The sequence below is a fragment of the Poecilia formosa genome, unplaced genomic scaffold, assembly GCF_000485575.1.
Source record: "Poecilia formosa unplaced genomic scaffold, Poecilia_formosa-5.1.2 Scaffold182, whole genome shotgun sequence".
Lineage (NCBI taxonomy): Eukaryota > Metazoa > Chordata > Actinopteri > Cyprinodontiformes > Poeciliidae > Poecilia > Poecilia formosa.
In genome coordinates this window covers 180,494-197,424 of record NW_006800121.1, presented here as the reverse complement: position 1 = coordinate 197,424, position 16,931 = coordinate 180,494, and the positions used below count along the sequence as shown (strand labels likewise).

At 40.8% G+C, this 16,931-nt stretch overlaps 2 protein-coding genes across 5 annotated transcripts; one reads left to right on the top strand and one right to left on the bottom strand.

The window, feature by feature from the left end:
- Positions 1–2,433: 2,433 nt before the first annotated feature.
- Positions 2,434–7,910, top strand: napsa (napsin A aspartic peptidase). The gene is made up of 9 exons (XM_007565686.2): positions 2,434–2,628; positions 2,908–3,061; positions 4,347–4,470; positions 4,667–4,785; positions 4,874–5,073; positions 5,242–5,364; positions 5,521–5,665; positions 5,740–5,838; positions 6,929–7,910. Exons 1-9 carry the CDS (start codon positions 2,561–2,563, stop codon positions 7,088–7,090), a joined length of 1,194 nt encoding a protein of 397 aa, XP_007565748.1. The 5' UTR covers positions 2,434–2,560; the 3' UTR covers positions 7,091–7,910.
- On the bottom strand, positions 7,872–16,640 carry mief1 (mitochondrial elongation factor 1). 4 transcript variants are annotated; one of them, XM_007565688.2, is made up of 6 exons: positions 16,532–16,640; positions 14,289–14,605; positions 13,974–14,143; positions 13,702–13,882; positions 12,522–12,793; positions 7,872–11,549 (listed from the first exon to the last, which is right to left on the bottom strand). In XM_007565688.2, the coding sequence occupies exons 3-6, from the start codon at positions 14,118–14,120 to the stop codon at positions 10,722–10,724; spliced, it is 1,428 nt and encodes a 475-aa protein (XP_007565750.1). In that variant the 5' UTR covers positions 14,121–14,143; positions 14,289–14,605; positions 16,532–16,640; the 3' UTR covers positions 7,872–10,721. The 4 variants fall into 4 exon arrangements, with proteins under 4 accessions (XP_007565750.1, XP_007565751.1, XP_016533886.1 ...); XM_007565689.2 differs by having other exon boundaries at positions 13,974–14,121; XM_016678400.1 differs by lacking the exon at positions 16,532–16,640 and adding an exon at positions 16,396–16,506.
- Positions 16,641–16,931: the final 291 nt, after the last annotated feature.

Genomic DNA, 16,931 nt, shown 5'->3' with positions numbered 1-16,931 from the left:
CGGTTCCAAGTCGGAGTCCTGTCTCGAGTCATAGTCCGGTTCCAAGTCGGAGTCCTGTCTCGAGTCATAGTCCGGTTCCAAGTCGGAGTCCTGTCTCGAGTCATAGTGAGAGGATCCTTGAATCTGACCGTCGTCTGAATCGTCTCCACAGCAGACAGCATGTTTAATCCACTTCCACGCCTCTTCAAGATGGTTTTTCTTCAGATGGATTTTTCTGGGACGTGCGAGGGTTCTCCTGAAACTTTCTATGATCTTGTGGATAACTATTAGGTTCTCACTTTTAGTCATTTTAAAGAGCAATTATTTAACTGCATTGCCATTTCCAGAAAGAAGTTGAAAGTTGTCTTGGCAGAGTTTTTTATTTTCCATCTCGTCACAAAAGACAAAATTTATGTCCTTTACTTCTTCCCAATGTTTAGGAGCACGCTTCTTCTGGATAGGTACGGTGTGCTTAATTTCATCTGCAGCATATCTAGGTCTAAGACTGAACTTATAAATTAATCGCCAAAGAATCTTTTCCACCAAATCCCTTCTTTCCTCTTTGGTTCCACGTTTGAAACCCATCTGTGAAAATCGTTCAGGATCCATGCCTGCCTGAGTATAATCCTCACTCAGGCAGTTTTCATCTGAATACAAGTCATATAAATATAAATACAAATAAATAAATAAAATAAAATAAATATAAATATAATAAATATAAATATATAAATACAACATATTAATACAAGTAGGAAAAAAGGTCTTTCTGATCTTTCTTTTTGTATCTACAAACATTTTCCTTTGAGGAAAAGGATTCTCCAGATGATGTTTGAATTTTTCCACTATAACTTCCTTCTGGATAATCAAGAAGTCCAATTAAATGCAGCCCAGAAGCAAAGTGGAATTCATCTTCAGCAAGACTTTGGAAAATCCGTTCAGACTTCCTCTGACACCTCTGAGAGTACGTCCACATTTAATTCTCCTGTTTTTCTCAGAAGCAAGGCCAAAACTTCCAGGTGTTCTTCCCAAAAGGTTTCTCTCGCAACATCCAGAGTTTATGGTAAATTTTATTTAATTAAGCTGCTATGTTAATCAAACATATTAACATAAATAACTTTTGCTGTTTCCAATATCGTTACCAAACTGTAAACAAGACATTAGTCGCGTTTAGCATCACTATTACTACAAATACTGTTTGACTACAAATTTTGTCTCCCACGGGATATTTTATCCCTATAGCTAATCTACCTTTTTAATATTTCAATATTTCTTTAAAAAACTGCAAAAACTGTCCTACAAAAATCATGAATAACGCTGAATGCTGACCGAAGCTGTTGGGCAACAAGCAGAACAACGCCTCTTTCTGGACACTGCGTGGAAATAACTGGATTTTTCTTATTTTAATTTTTTTTATTTATTTACCGTAAACTTCCAAGAAATAAAACACACAAAATGAAACTTCTACAGGTATGACGGTTTTATAAGAAACGTAACATCGATGTGCGCATGCGCATTAGCACACCTGTTTGTTCATATCTCTTGGTATTCATAACCTTCATACTTTATATAATATTCAGCTTTTTATTATAAAAACGCTCCATCCTGTGGCAGAATTACAATATAAAATGTCCGTTGTGTTTGACAGTGAATGTTTTAGGTCCTGCTTATTAATGGCAATCAATCATCCAGTTTCAGGGCTGCCGTGGAGGAAACAAGGCAGTGGCCATTTTGAAGTTGAGCAGTTTAACAGTTTTTATGCTGTTTAACACCTTGGAATACTTTGAGCTTTTCCTTTTTTCGTGCTGCATGTGGCATGTTTTTGTAGTCTCCGTGGTAATGATGCCTCCAAACAAATGAAAGGTAAGGTACCATAAAAGGTATGGATTTCATTCACCCACAGTTTTTATCAAAAGGAAAAGGGGAATGTTTCTGTTTTTTTCAAATTTTAGGTTTAAATGACTTTTTTTTTTTTTTGCACTGCATAGAATATATTACTGTAACTCTACATGCAAGTGGAAGCCTAGACGCAACCATTGGTATTTTAGCTACTTTTAGCCTTTTATATAATTATAAACTGCAGTGACCCTACGGTCTAGGTTAGGAACCACTGCTCTCCAGCAATTTCTAACACTGTTTAGGTGGAATTTTTCCATTATTCAAAAGCTTTTACTCATCTTCAACAGTTTTTCTTATAATAATCGCACTTAGGCACTTTGCAGGATTATAATTTGTTCTGGTGCGTCTGCCTATTTCTTGCATTTCTGCAAGTCTTGAGCAGTTGATTTCAAACGTTTTGGCATCTTAAACGAAAGCATACAGCATCACACTTTCTAGTTCTTGCTGTACTCGCGTAACAACTAGTGACATATTTACTTACTTAAGTTCTTCGGCCAATCAGAGCGCCTTTTTGGTTATTTTTCCATCCAATGACAGAGCTGCATAACGGAAATAGCCGAGAGAGTCCGGACATTTCCGAAGGACCCGTTAGCTTGGTGCGTCAGTTTAAAAAGTGGGCTGTGACCGCGGACCCGTTTGTTTCTGAAGTGGGAAGTGGGCTTATTCTATCGTAAGGAGCACAGACATGAGACAAGTCAGGATGCTTTGCGTTGTCTTGGCGCTGCTCGTTACTCAATGCGCCGCCGTCGTAAGGTAAATAATGTTTCTCACTTGGTTAGCCAACAACTTATTAGGTTGAGGAATGCGCGTGCGACTTTTAAGTTGTTGGAGTGCAAAATTGGACGCGCGCGTGTCCAATTCCGCTACAGCCAGTGGTATTGATTAATTAGTTTATTCAAAAAAAATGTAAAAGGTAGCTAGTTGTATTTTAAAGCTTGCTTACGAGGAGGAGCGACGGACACGGAAGCGTGTTTTTGACCCCGTGATGCTCATGCGTCTCCGCGTCTTAATCCAATAAACATGTCGTTCCAGAGTTCCGCTGTATAAAACCAGAAGCCTCCGCCGCCTCATGAGCGACAATGGGAGGACTGTGGAGGAACTTCGGGCTCTGGCCAAGAGTGTCGGCTCTCCGGACAGCTCTCCGTCCCCCAAGCTGCCTGTGGAGAGGCTGACCAACTTCATGGATGTACGTCCACCTGCAGAGCGCCTCGGTTCAGATTTAAATGGCGGCCAAGTTAAACATCATGCTTCATCACATATTTTTTACAACTCTAATATTGACTCAGGCTATCATTTGGCTACTGTTTTACATGAATACCTTCAGTGCTTGCCCCATTTTCTGTAAAACAAAAAACAAAACAAAAAAAGGATCACCCTTTGGCTAGAAATGCATTTATCTAAGCAAATATTTGATTGCAAAACTCCTAATACCAACTTTAGGATGAGTTTACTCTTTGATCTCACTTTACACGAAACTAAACTGGACTAGCAATGAAACGGGAAGTTTGCATAACCATAGAAGTGTTTATTGTGACCTAATATTCCTAACTCTAGTGGTGCTCTTTAGAGTTTCAGGCTGTCCAGGTCACAGCTACATGCTTTAAAAAAAAGTATTCATACCTCTTGATCTTTGTCACAATTTTCCTCATGTTAAAACCACAAACTCCAATGTGTTTTTATTGAGCTTTATTGTGATAGAACAGGGGTTTCCCAACGTGATTTCTCAACAGCCAGCTTCTGCTTGTTCTAGCTGTTTCCCAGCCAGTGGCGGTTCTTTCTTCATTATGCCCCCTGGTATTACAAGTAAAAGGAAGTCAGGATGTCTTTCACTGACTGCAAACTCACCTGGATCCCCTCCCCGTTTCTAATGGCAAAAACTCCCTCTGGATCCAGTACAGTCCAGTATATGTTCTCAGCATATGATCAGATTCTGCAGGAGTCTGGCAGTGAAGCATTCATTTGGATCAGGAAAGGAGAAATATCTGCTCTTAGGCCTTCAAAGAACAGCGAGATTCATGTCAAAGTGACTGTTTATTTACCTTTGTGACTTCTAAAGATCGTTTTGGATTTATTTATTTAAAATGCACAGTGCATCACTGATAAGCATGAGCAAAACCAGCTAGTTTGCATGTGCAGATTGATATGAATATTCAAAATAAGACATAAAATAGATGATGCAACACACTCGTCAGACTGACATTAAGACCAATAACATCTGATTCAGTCGAATCACACAACGGGGCAAAACACAAAAACAGGAGTTAACAGTTCAGATCATGAAATTGTTCTGTTTTGTGGATATTGGAGTAAAGGGGGAACCGAATTAAAAATGCACGCAGACTTTTAGTTTTTACCAGACTTTGAAATGAATCCTGTGATTCAAGTTGGAACAAAATGAATTTTGTGATCTGTAATATGACAAAATGTGAAAAAGCCTTTTTTTAATCTTATTTCCTTATTTATTGTTTTAGGCCCAATACTATGGCGTCATCAGCATCGGCACCCCTCCGCAGAACTTCTCCGTCCTGTTTGACACCGGCTCCTCCAACCTCTGGGTCCCGTCCATCCACTGCGCTTTCTTCGATCTGGCCTGCTGTGAGTTCGCCTTCCAACTGCAACCTTTTAATTAAGTCGCTTTACACAGAGAGTTCAAATTCAAAACAGTTTGAAACTGAAGCCTTTTGCAACATAACCAGTTTCTGGTTTTAGTGGTTAGCAATGGCTTTTTTGTAACTTTCATAATAATAAACCATCTTTTTTTCTTTTTTTTTTTCTTTACTTTTCCACCCAGGGGTTCATCGCCGTTACAACTCCCAAAAGTCGAGCACGTACGTGAAGAACGGGACAGAGTTTGCCATCCGGTACGGCAGAGGCAGCTTGTCTGGCTTTATCAGTGAGGACACCGTCTCGGTGAGTTTAGAAAACAAATCACTCGACCTTTAAAGCTGCATTCAATGATCACCCTGTGTCGGTTTGAATTTGATCCCGTCGCTTGCAGGTCGCGGGTTTGTCCGTGCCCAGTCAGCAGTTTGGCGAAGCGGTGAAGCAGCCTGGCATCACCTTCGCCGTCGCGCGGTTCGACGGCGTCTTGGGCATGGCGTACCCGTCCATATCGGTGGCTAAAGTCACCCCGGTGTTCGACACAGCCATGGCGGCCAAGCTGCTGCCACAGAACATTTTCTCCGTCTACATCAGCAGGTGGGTTTAAGAAAAAATACGTTTTACAAATGATGGGTTTTGGGTTTTAGCTTCACTGCGACGCAGAAGAAACCGCTGCGAGGTTTTGGTTTAAGTTTGTTGGGTAATCTGTTGCAAAACCGTTTGCATTGAGAAAATCCTTCTGTTGAAACGGGTTTGAACCCTCAGGGACCCGAAAGCAGCAGTGGGAGGAGAGCTGATGCTGGGTGGGACCGACCCGCAGTACTACACCGGAGCCCTACACTACGTCAACGTGACAAGAAAGGCCTACTGGCAGATCGACATGAACAGGTGAGGCGCCGCTGCTTTGAGGAACTGGGATAAATTTGAGGAAGTTTCAACATGTTATTCTAATCTGTTTGACTGCATAAAAGTGACATTTATTGGTGTTTTTTAACACCAATTCACATGAGTAGTTTTTAATCTGTGGTTCTTCTAACCTCCCAGAGTTGACGTGGGGAACCAGCTGACGCTCTGCAAAGACGGTTGCCAGGCAATTGTCGACACGGGAACGTCTCTAATCGTGGGTCCTGCTGCAGAGGTCAGAGCGCTGAACAAAGCCATCGGCGCTCTGCCTCTGCTGATGGGAGAGGTAAAAGTCGTACATCTTGAAAGTGTTGCGTCTTTTGTTGCGTCAACTTCAGCGTGGACGTTTTCCCTCTCTAGTACATGATTGACTGCAAGAAGATCCCAACGCTTCCTGTCGTCTCATTCAACATCGGAGGGAAGATGTTCAACTTAACCGGGGAGGATTATGTCATGAAGGTATTTATGTAGAGGAGGTATTTTATTCACTTGTCCCTGAAGGAAATCCACAGGAGTGACTTCATGTCGTTTTTCCTCCTAGTAGTGATCTTACAAATAAGAAAAGTACATCAGTCTGACTGGATTATTTTACATTGAATAAGTTTCTTTAGAGCACAGATTTTTGATACCTTTATTTTGTTTGCGAAAACACTAAAAGTAGTATTTTCAAACATTCAACGTCAGGAAAAACGATAAATGAGCCAATTAAACTTGGACTGATTGTTACACTAAAGGAGCGGATACCAAAATACAAAATGCATTTTTGAGTACTTTTCAAAAATCACATTTCAAAGGGGCATCAGATCAGCAGAAACCTTTATTCATTGCAAAATAAACAAATTAATAACAATTCCAACCATTAAGGATAAATTACATTAATTGATGAGCTGTAATTGCATTCTGTGTAGAAAGGAACTATATGAATGCATTTAAAAATACAGAGAATCACAATAATTGCACTTCATTTTAAAGTGGACAGATTATTAGAAATGTGATATTATTTGTTCTGCCAAGAGGAGCTTCACTCGGCATGTTTGTTGCACGTTGCACTCAAAGCCTGAACAATCTATTATTCATTCAAACTGTTTTCTCAGAAGAGTCAGTTCTAAGAAAAATATTAAAAAATCACTGGCTGGAATTGGTTTGTATTCAGGGTCTATCGATGTACGATTAAAAAAAATTGTTTGAGAGAACAAACTCATAAAAAATAAAATTCAAAGAGCATCGTTTACTATTCAAAGGAATCTAAAATGGTTTCCTGTCTCTAAAAGTGAACACAACCTGTGAAAAAGCTCATGTGTGTGAAGTCAGATACAGTTCAGTATCTAGTTTTACTTTGGATCAACATTATTAGCTTTTTCTTCTTTTGCTCTTTCTTTTGATTTATTTTGTTTGTATTTCCTTTCAGTTCCTGTAAAGCACTTTGTAATGCCAGGTTACTGAAAATGTGCTATATAAATAAAATTACCTTTACCTTAAATTATTCCAACGTCATGGGCACCAGTGTAAAATAATCTTTTATTCTTTTTCTCCTTCCCCTTTGTTGCAGGAGTCTCAGATGGGCGTGTCCATCTGTCTGTCTGGGTTCATGGGCATGGACATCCCGCCGCCGGCCGGGCCGCTTTGGATCCTGGGAGACGTGTTCATTGGGAAGTACTACACCGTGTTTGACAGGAACGAGGACCGAGTCGGGTTTGCACCCGCCAAATAGGAGTCTCCCATTTTATCTATTTTATTTAAATTTTTTCTGTCTCCTATTTGAACACATAGGAAACAGATAAAGTTTCTTTTCAATGTCTAATAAAGACTTTCAAGGAAAAATAATCAGCTGATTTAAAAAATACAGCAAGAAATGCTACAGTTCACCGTTTTCCAAAGATTCAGCTTTAATGGCTAGAAAATTCAGCATGTTGACGTGAATTGACACGTCTACTTGTTGCACTTATGTGTGAAACTGGGTTATAATAGTTAAATTCAACTTTACGTTGTCCTGGTATATTTTCAAACCTTGGATTTCATGTTCTCTGCTTAAAACCTTTTTTTTTTTTTAATTCTAGCTAAATTAAAATCCTATTCTGTGTGAGTTTTTCAAAGCTGAATAAAAACATTGAATTCTTTGTATTGCTTTCATTACACTGACTTCAAATCATGTCCTTAGAAAAACGCAGAGACCGTCTCCGATCATTTCAACGTTTATTGACGTATACAAAGTGCTCCAATGTTTAAAAAGAACTCATGGGTTTTGGGGTTACATGCATCACAGCGTACGGCTGCCCTCCGCTCAGAAGAAGCGACCGGTTTTGGGTTTTATTTTCGGACGTGGCATGGCGACGCCTCACTTTAGCACAGTAGTAACGTACAGCATGAATTAATATGCAGAGGAAGACTCATCATATGCACAGAAAACTCTACACTCTGACCAAAGCACTTGATGCACAGATATGTACCGTTCTATGTTGACCTGAATCAGTGAAAATAAATATTCAGCTCTCTTTTTGGTTACAAATGTTTAATAAATACAAAAATATTCACTTGTTTTCTTTTGTCATGATTAAATAAATCGATCAATGTACACGATATGAACAGGATTACAGGTGTGGAGATGAGGTGATGTTTCAACTTTATCCTAAGGCTAAGAGTGAAAACAGAACGACTAGATGTGGGACTAACTTTACTTGAGTCTGGCAGCTATTCCTACTTATCTTTAATTTGGAATAAACTTTTATATTCTGGGAGCGAATCACTGATTTCTGAGCAAATGAACACAATCTTTGGCTAAAAAACAAAAGGAAAGCTGCCTTGCAAAAGTATTAATACTCCATTTAAAGTTTTCCTATGAGTAAAACTAAACTAATACTGCGCTGCATGTCAACCCATCTCTAAGCGGTGGCAGCAGCATGCTGTGGGGACAGAGGAGAAGAGAACCAGTTAGAAACTGCACTGAATCTGAGATCAGGTTGGAGGTTCACCTTCCAGCTGCCAGAGCGACAGTGAAATGCTTTAGTTCAATGAGCATCAATGGCCTAGTCAAAGTCCAGACCAAAATAAGCTCATCTGTGGAAAATCTGGATGTTACGCAGCTGCTCTCCATCCATCCTGACTGAGCTTAAGATACTTTGCAAAGAAAATTGACACAAATCTCCAAAGCTGATGGCTGCACTAACATTTTCTTACTGTGGTAGAAAACAAATATGTGACTTTTGTCTAATTTGTGCATCAGGGTTCCAATACAGTCTTTAGAAGTATGGCATAAAGCATAACTGGGTATTGAAACGCAAGTTTATTAATCTGGTAAAAGACAGACACTTTTCTGAGAAAATTGGGTTAAAATTGACTTTTAGCTTTCATTTTGCAACATAACAAAACTCACTGAAAATAATTCAACTCAACTGTTTGAACTTTTGGACCTTCTTCAAACTTATGACACAAAGGTGTCACAAGTTGGTCTGATTAAGATGCTAAAGATAGTTCTGACACTAACTTTTTTTATTCTCACCAAATAAAGCTTAAAAGATCCCAAGCTGTGACTTATGACGACGGGAATTCAAAAGGTCTGTCTCTGTTTGTCCCGACGCAAAAACATAACAAAAAAGCCAAAATGGAGGAGAAAAAAAAAAAGCCGCCAACCAAGTTTAAATATCTGTGCTCAAATGTTGAAAATAAAGACAGAAAATTTTGGAAAGGGAAAATTTACCAGAACCCTGTGAAATAAAGTGACGGCCATATTAGTTCCGTTCCACTTCAGATCCTACAGCGTTGATTTAACGGTTTGTTTAGCGAGACGCTGTACCTGCAGGCCTGTGTTAAGATCCTGATCATGACCTAAGATTAGCACCTGGAAACTATTGTTCAACACAAAGATCAGACGGGCAGAAGCAGCTTACCGACTGCAGGTTAATAATGGATCCCTCCTGGTCCTTTTAGCCGTAGCGACACAGACCTGCACCTTAATCCAATCTTAATGTCTGGCTGCTTAACACAACACTGCCTGGATCCTTTCCATTAATCTGCATTTACACACACCTAAAGGCATCAGAATGAACAAAGTGCTCCAAACTGAAACTGGAGCAGCGTCTGCAGCCTATCTGGTAGTTTATGGGTTATCTTAAATTTGCTACAAAGATTTAGGCTCCAAATGAACAAACCAGATGGGGTTAAAATATTTTCTGATAATTTGTGTCCACATCCACATCCAAGCAATTACAGAATAAAACTCCTTTTTATTCCAACAAACAAAGAGCAGCTTTTTGTTTTATCCTCACCGGCAACAAATCGGGCATTTCCTGCTCGCCTTATATGGTCGTCCTGTTTCACCTCCAGTTAGAATCTCAACTAAACTTTTACCACTTTCTACATCGCGCTGGGACCACGACGTTCAAAAGTTTTTGCACAGTGTCACACAAAAGTCACAACAATTGAACCTTTTTTCACATTTTGTCACAAGTGAACACGCGAGGGAGAACAAATGTTTCAGCCAGAAGTTGAAGCAGTTTGGCGTAAATGAGTTCAGCCATCTTTGTTTTGATGCCACTAAAATAAATAAAATAAATAAATAAATTCATACTGCTGTCAGTAGATTAAATTACAAACAGGTCTGAGTCTATTTTACTAATGCACTGGATTTTATTTGAAGATTTTAGAGTAAGTGGGGCAGAAAACAAATGCACGCCACACTTTTCAGATCCTGAACCACTTTGTTTGGGTCGATAAATTTGACTCAAATAGATAAAAGTTTATGGTTGTAAGCTGACAAAATGTGAAAAAAAAAATTAAAGTGGTGTGAATACTTTTGCAAGGTACCATAGTGTGAAATACGTTAATCAGCCACTGTATTAATGAAATTTAAATGTGCAGAAATTTGATTCTTACATCGTTTTATTTTTAAGAACGCTGAGTCGTTGAGGCTGATCAGGATTTTATTACACATTGGCTTGCCATACAACACTTAACATTACATTCAATCCTTTGAAACTAAATTAAAAACAGATTGGTAACAGTTGCCATAGTAACTGCAAATGGAGGTCAAAGGAGCCCAAATAAAGCTGAATTTGTGCATTCCTCTTTCTACACGACAGGAAGTTAAAGACCTCAGAGGTGATCTGAGCACAACAGGCTAAACTTCATTAATACAATGGCTTTGAGGCGAGTCCAACACTGCGTCATGGTTACTCACTGATGGTTTTTTAGAGGTAACAAGAACAAAAAGAGGTGATTTGTTTTCCATGCAGGGTTTTTTCTTCTGGAGCTTCATCACGACTGAAGAATATTTGACCCCCAAAAATAATAATAAAATAAAAAAAAAACTGACGTTGGCTTCTAATTTGTTGCTTGTTGGAGTCGTTTCACGGCTCCGCAGCAGTTCTCAGCAGCTGCTCTGGATCTGACAGGGCGCAGTAGAGCGTGTACCCCAGCTCGTCCACTTCCTGCTCCGTCAGCTCGCAGAACAAGTTAACTTTGGGGTTGAGGGCGCACGGCAGCCTCCCGGCCTCCAAGTGTCCCACCAGCGCTCGCAGCAGCTGCAGGAAGCGGTCGGCCAGCGCCTCCCGCGTCCAGTCGCCTTCCTTCTCGCTCAGCAGCAGGATGGCGTTGGTGAGCTGGCTGGAGTTGAGGCGGTGGAGAGCCGGGTTGAGCTTGCACGCCGCCTTCGCCGCCTTGAGGCAGGCGTACCGGCAGCCGCCGTCCTCCTGGTCCAGCGCCCGGAGGCGCGCCGTCTCGGCCACGCGGAAGCTCTGCCGCCACAGGTTCTCATGGCGCTCGGCGGCGAGCCGGTGTGGCTTGGCGATCAGCGACGTTCCGTCCTCCATCACCAGCAGAGGCAGGAAGTCCACGTACAGCCTGCGGTCCGTCTCGTACTGGACCTCCAGGGTGAGCGTCTCCGAGGGAACCACGGGGCGGATGATGTAGTCGAGGACGCTGCCGATGGCGGGCCAGTTGATGGAGCCGGCGACGAGCTTGTCGAAGACCTCCAGGACCGATTTGGGGGAGAGGTAGCCACCGACCATGCAGCGGTCCCAGTAGCTGCTGCTGCGAGGGAAGTACTCCAGGTTCTCCCTGCGGACGAGCCAGAACCCCGGGATGTTCATGATGGTGTCCTCGCCGGGGATGGACGACCACAGGTTCTTCTCCAACACGAGAGGCACCATCAGCTGGGCGTGGTCGGCCGTCACCACCTGCAGGATTGGAACATTTTAATTCAAAATCCCAGATTAAAATTTGCATTTGTTTCCCGCTGCATGATCCAAACCGCTGGCTTGTTTGAGCTTGAGCTGAAGAAATAAAAACTTGTGGATTATTCTTAAACTGCACAGCGACAGAGTGGCACATCTACAAGTAAATACTACTTGTTAGGAGACCTATTTTCCTAGATACTGTTATAATTCTCTTTAATGAATAGTAATTGTCATAATTTAGTGTAATGGTTGAAGGTGTATTAAGGCCATTATAGATTTAAAAAAGGGAGAGAATTTTCTCTATAAACCTCAGAAGTTTTTAGATTAATCTTGGAAATATTTGATCTTGAAAACCTGAAAATTTGTGACAAAAAATCTTAAATTAATCTCTTAAGCTTTAAAAGTCAAAAATGTTCGGCTTTTGAAACCTTTCAGAGTTTCAAAAGTCAAAACTTTTTGAAACCCAGAATATTTCAGGTTTTTTTCTAGAAAATTTCAAATAATAATCTAAAATTTCTTGAGTTTTTTTGCATTTTTTTTTTTTTTTAGCAGAAATGTACTCATTTTTTATTACGGGACTGTTAGCTACTTGCGCCATCAACGTGTCCTCTGGTGGACTCACCACAGGCAAAAAAAAAAAAGACCTACTCTTAAAATCATCACATATTTTACGAGATCAGCCAAAGGTATTATCAGAATGTACAAGACTATATCCTGTGTTTGTGAGAAACACAAATTTATTACTCTTTTTTTCCCCCAGCAGCAGTCTAGCAAAATATGGTTCAAGCATTTTTGTCGTTATTTCTTGTTATTCTTTTTAAATCATATACTATTTTTACGATTACAAAGACAAACAAAAAAAAAAAAAGTAGTAAAATACACTTTCTGCAAGTGTTTGTTTCAACACACTTGCAAATTAGCTGACGGTACGGGTCGCGCTTCCGGAACCGGTCGAGCAGCAACGGCGCTCACCTGCAGGTCGTCATAGAGACTGCCGCTGAGGTACATCTCTCTGAGTGGCATGTCAGGCAGCTTGGCGTGAAGGAAGACCCGCAGCTCGGCGCAGATGTCCAGCGCCGCCCTCCTGGCCGTGGCCTGCTCCTCGGCGGGGATGTTGACCCTGGTCTGGTAAAAGTCCCACAGACGCTCCTGCAGGGAGAGGCGCATGCGGGCCTGCATCAGGCTGGACTGGGTGGCGCCGCTTCCTCCCACCGCGGAGCGACCTGCGGCTCTGCGCAGGCAGTCTGAGGAGACGACGGAGACGCTTTTGTTAAGAATGCAGCAGAACTTTGAGGGAGGAAGAGGGAAGCAAACTTCAGAGCTGAGGGATGGATACTGTTCTTCGCAAAAGTCATCAAGTCCCTTCAACAAATGTAAAGTTTTTAACAAATAATCTGAACTTTCTGACAGTGCAACCAGCTGCCTCCAGACGTCAATTAGTGAATAAAAACGGACTTAATCCATTAATAAAATAATCATCAACTAATTTGGTAATCAATTCGTGTAGAGTACAAACGCAAAAAAGAAGCAATATGCTGAAAGAAAAACATAATCAGAGCAGGAATTAAGCTGAAACTGTACAAAAAATATTTATAACGTGTTTCAAGTATTTTTTAAAGTGCATCCTTTGCTACAAAAGATTAAGTGTTCACTAGAGCAATCCAGTCCAACTGAGAATCTGCACACTTGAAAATGTCACAACTACATTTTATATTATGTTGGTCCATCACATAAAATACAAAAATAAATACTTTAATGTTTGTTGTTTGGTAACAAAATGGAATAAAGTTCAAAGGGATATGAAGGATTTTGCAAAGAACTACATCTGCGCTATCAAGAGTTGGCAAACAACAACACTAAACCTAAAAGCAATAAATTACTGAGGGTGATCCTATAGGTGGTTTTATTATCAGGAACCTAAAAACATCAGGAAATCATCAGCTACGGGAAGACAGAAGGTCCAAACCCACTGTAAAGAAAGAGTAACAATCCTCCAAGGAAGCTGTCTGTCGACAGATGAAGAAAAGAAAAAAAAAAAACACCTGGCTGATTGTCTTTTTCACAAAATTAAATACTGCATAACACAAGGAAAAAACCCCACATCTGAAAATAGAACAATGCCGTCAGAGTGACAGAAGAACATCCGCCTCACCTGCTTCAAAAGAGCAAGAGGTCGTGGGCAGAGACTGCAGGGAGCGGCTAACCGTGGACTTCATGTCGTGGTTGAGAACTCGTGGAGACGAGCCCACCCAGGCCGGCTCTTCCCAGCTTCTCTTCCCCGTCTGCTGCATCTTGGTGGGGCTGGTGGGGGCACTTATGGTCCGGTCATACATCTGCACAAACAACAGGTCACGCCTCCAGGAGGGAAGTATGTGGAGGTAACCAAAAAAAAAAAAAAAAAAAGACTGGGATTGTCAGACTTACTCTTTTGACAGCGAGGGTCGCGATGCCCAGCATGGCTGCCCCGCCCACACCCAGAACGAGTTTGGCATTGGAAAGCATGAAGTCGATAGCGGTCCCGATCCCGTTGTCATCTTTCTTCCCCTTGCGGTCTCCGTTCACGCCCGCCATCCTGCCACCGAGAGCATACAAACCTGATCATAACAACAGAATGAAGGCAGAAGAAGAAGAAGAAGAAGAAGAAGAAGAAGAAGCAGCTATTGTTCCACTGTCAAGCGGTTAGAATAAAAAAAAAAAAACATGTTTGGTAATTAAAACAAGATTCTTTGTTGACGCTACCTGAGAGATGCGGATCCTGACGACCTCTTGACCCCACCACTGGGTGTTCCCTTCCCCTCCCCCCGCCCTACATAAGCCCGCCCAGCCTGCTGTTGAGAAAGAACTGGCCCCTCTTCAGTGCTTCCTCCTTATCCTCGGGTACGGTCAGGGCCTGGCAGCGCCGAAACTCACGGGCCACGGCCCGGCGGTAGTAGTTCCGGTCGGTGTACTGAAGGTGACGCCCTGCGCGGAGCAGCGCCCTGTAGAGCTCCAGCACGGCACCGCGGGACCAGCTGCCCATCAGGAAACACACATGGATAGGGTGGTGACCCTAGACGCTGAGTGAAAAGGACAACGATCAGGCTGAGGCAACGCTGAGCGAAAAACGTCTAAATATTGCTCAGAAGTGGAAGAAAAAAATAAAAATATTTCACCCTGAACCAGAGAGAACTAGGAGCTCCTTGTAAGATTCCTCAGAAAATCAAAGCCAGGAAACTTTTAAAGAGAACATTAGCAAGACCTGAATGTAGCAGGTGCAGTTTTTGCATGAAAACAATAAAGCACAATGAAGAAAACAAGCTGAAGCCTGTTTTAAGTTGCCTGTCGCAATAAACACTTAATTGCATAATAAATTTAAATTAGCTTGATAATTTACATTTTGAGAATTTATATTTTTTGAAGGAGAATTTCAGGGTTTCCCACCAGAGCATTATAAGCCTGGCGGGCCACCAGGCTTTACTTGCCTCCCCACCAGGCTAAGCGTTGTTGGCTTATTTTAAATTATTTTTTTTATATGCACCAGTGACATTAAGAGTAAAGACTGGTTAAGCTAGTTTTATAAAACATAATTAATCTTTAGCAGACATTTATCTTGTTAAACAGATTTGATTATACACAACCTACATAAAGATTACTTATTTAATCCACTTCTGTATTTTCTATTGATGTTTTAGTTTTATTTCCAGTTCCAGACTTAAGTGTTCTGTACAAAGTTAAAGTTTATTAGTCTCAGATTATTATTCTATTATCAATATATTACTTGAAAACGGTCTGGAAAAAAAACATAATAAACAGGGACAATTTATAGTCCAGAAAAATATGTAATTTTCACAAGTCTACCTGCAGAGGTTTAGGACAAATCAAAGAAAAGCTTGGAGACTGCTGTCGATTCTCGCATAATGAGATCAAAATTAAACTCTCTGGATGTCATGATGCACAAATTGTTTGGAAAAATAACATTAACAAACAGAAAACTTTGGAGGTGGGACTGTTCAGTGTAAGCTACTGGCAGATTTATTGTCAGGAAACTGATAAATTTCTGATATAAATCAAAGGATGAGATAAGTGTGAACTTTTCCAACTGGACAACAATCTTGAACAGACAACATAAACCTGCATGAACGACCCACTCAGTCGCCTGATTTTAATCCAATTGAAAATCTATTTAAGAGCTGAAGATCACAGTTCAAAGAGATTGCCTGATCCTTCAACTTCTACAGATAGTTGGGGCATCATCAAAATGAGTTTATTTATACAGGACATACCTTGAACCTGTCATCAACAAAACAGGCTACTTCTACTCCCTTTAATATTACACATAACCCTTTTTTTAAATATATATTTGTTGGTGTAACAATAGCTGGAGATGGAAGAAAAACATTAGAACATTCAATAAACATTCATAAAGTATGCTATTCTGCTTCTTCGCTCACAAAACAAAGAAATTAGCCATATTTAATATGAATGTATGAACTTCTCTGAATATACAAAGGTAAACGAATAAACCTGCCTTCATGAAAGGTGGACCTTAGGAATAACTTTATACAAAAATAATAAATTAAAAGTTATGAAGCTCTCAATTCACCACACAAGCATATCCACATGCTCCTTCTTCGGGTTTGTTAATCTTTAACTAGTTGCAAAACATGCATGGCCGCCCGGACGTTGACAACCATTTAATCACAACCTGTTCTTGTCCTTCGTTGCCTCAGCTTTGTTTTGGTCCCTCCCTGAAGCTGAATCGCTGATATTGGCCGAGTAAATCTCCCGGTGGCATTAAAGAGAATAGAAAATGGCTGGTCAGGTCCACCAGAAAGTCACACACCTCCTCACTAGCTTATTAGCTTACCTCGGTAAGCAGCCGTGTGGCGCTGACCTTAGTTTAAGCCCGGTTTAAAGACACGTCGCGTTCAGTACGAGACCGAAACGACGTCTAATAGCAGCGACACAACGATAAAGCAAATAAAAAACAAAAGTTAACCTACGTTTCAGAAAACAGGAGTCAGAAAAGTGTCTTCAGGAGGAGGCTGGTGTCTCTTGTAGCCGGGGGTCACATACGGTGGTGACAACAGGAAGTACGTCAGTACAGAACTACTACATCCGGTTTACATGCGGCTTTTTTATGTCAAAAAAAATGTCTCGCAGCTATGCTCTGCCCATGAAGTAATCAACAGTAGGTCGTAACATTTTGTTTTCCTTTTTTGTATATTTTTAGTTAATTGTATTTTATTTTCCAACTCCATACTGCTTTTATATTATGTCACTTTTTGTACCGTTTATATTTCATCAAATTTTCTTGATTATTTTTAAATTTCCCCTGCTTAGAGTTGCTCGTGACTGGTTTTTACTATGCCTTTTCAATTTAGTAAATTGCCCTCTTTCAAT

What these genes read in the sequence shown, in the direction of transcription:
- napsa (XM_007565686.2), top strand. Translation starts at nt 2,561, where the DNA reads ATGAGACAAGTCAGGATGCTTTGCGTTGTCTTGGCGCTGCTCGTTACT. An exon ending in GGCTGACCAACTTCATGGAT is followed by an intron (nt 3,062 to 4,346) that starts GTACGTCCACCT and finishes TTATTGTTTTAG; the next exon opens with GCCCAATACTATGGCGTCAT. An exon ending in TCAGTGAGGACACCGTCTCG is followed by an intron (nt 4,786 to 4,873) that starts GTGAGTTTAGAA and finishes CGTCGCTTGCAG; the next exon opens with GTCGCGGGTTTGTCCGTGCC.
- mief1 (XM_007565688.2), bottom strand. Translation starts at nt 14,120, where the DNA reads ATGGCGGGCGTGAACGGAGACCGCAAGGGGAAGAAAGATGACAACGGG. An exon ending in CGACCCTCGCTGTCAAAAGA is followed by an intron (nt 13,883 to 13,973) that starts GTAAGTCTGACA and finishes TTGTTTGTGCAG; the next exon opens with ATGTATGACCGGACCATAAG. An exon ending in GTCTCTATGACGACCTGCAG is followed by an intron (nt 11,550 to 12,521) that starts GTGAGCGCCGTT and finishes CCAATCCTGCAG; the next exon opens with GTGGTGACGGCCGACCACGC.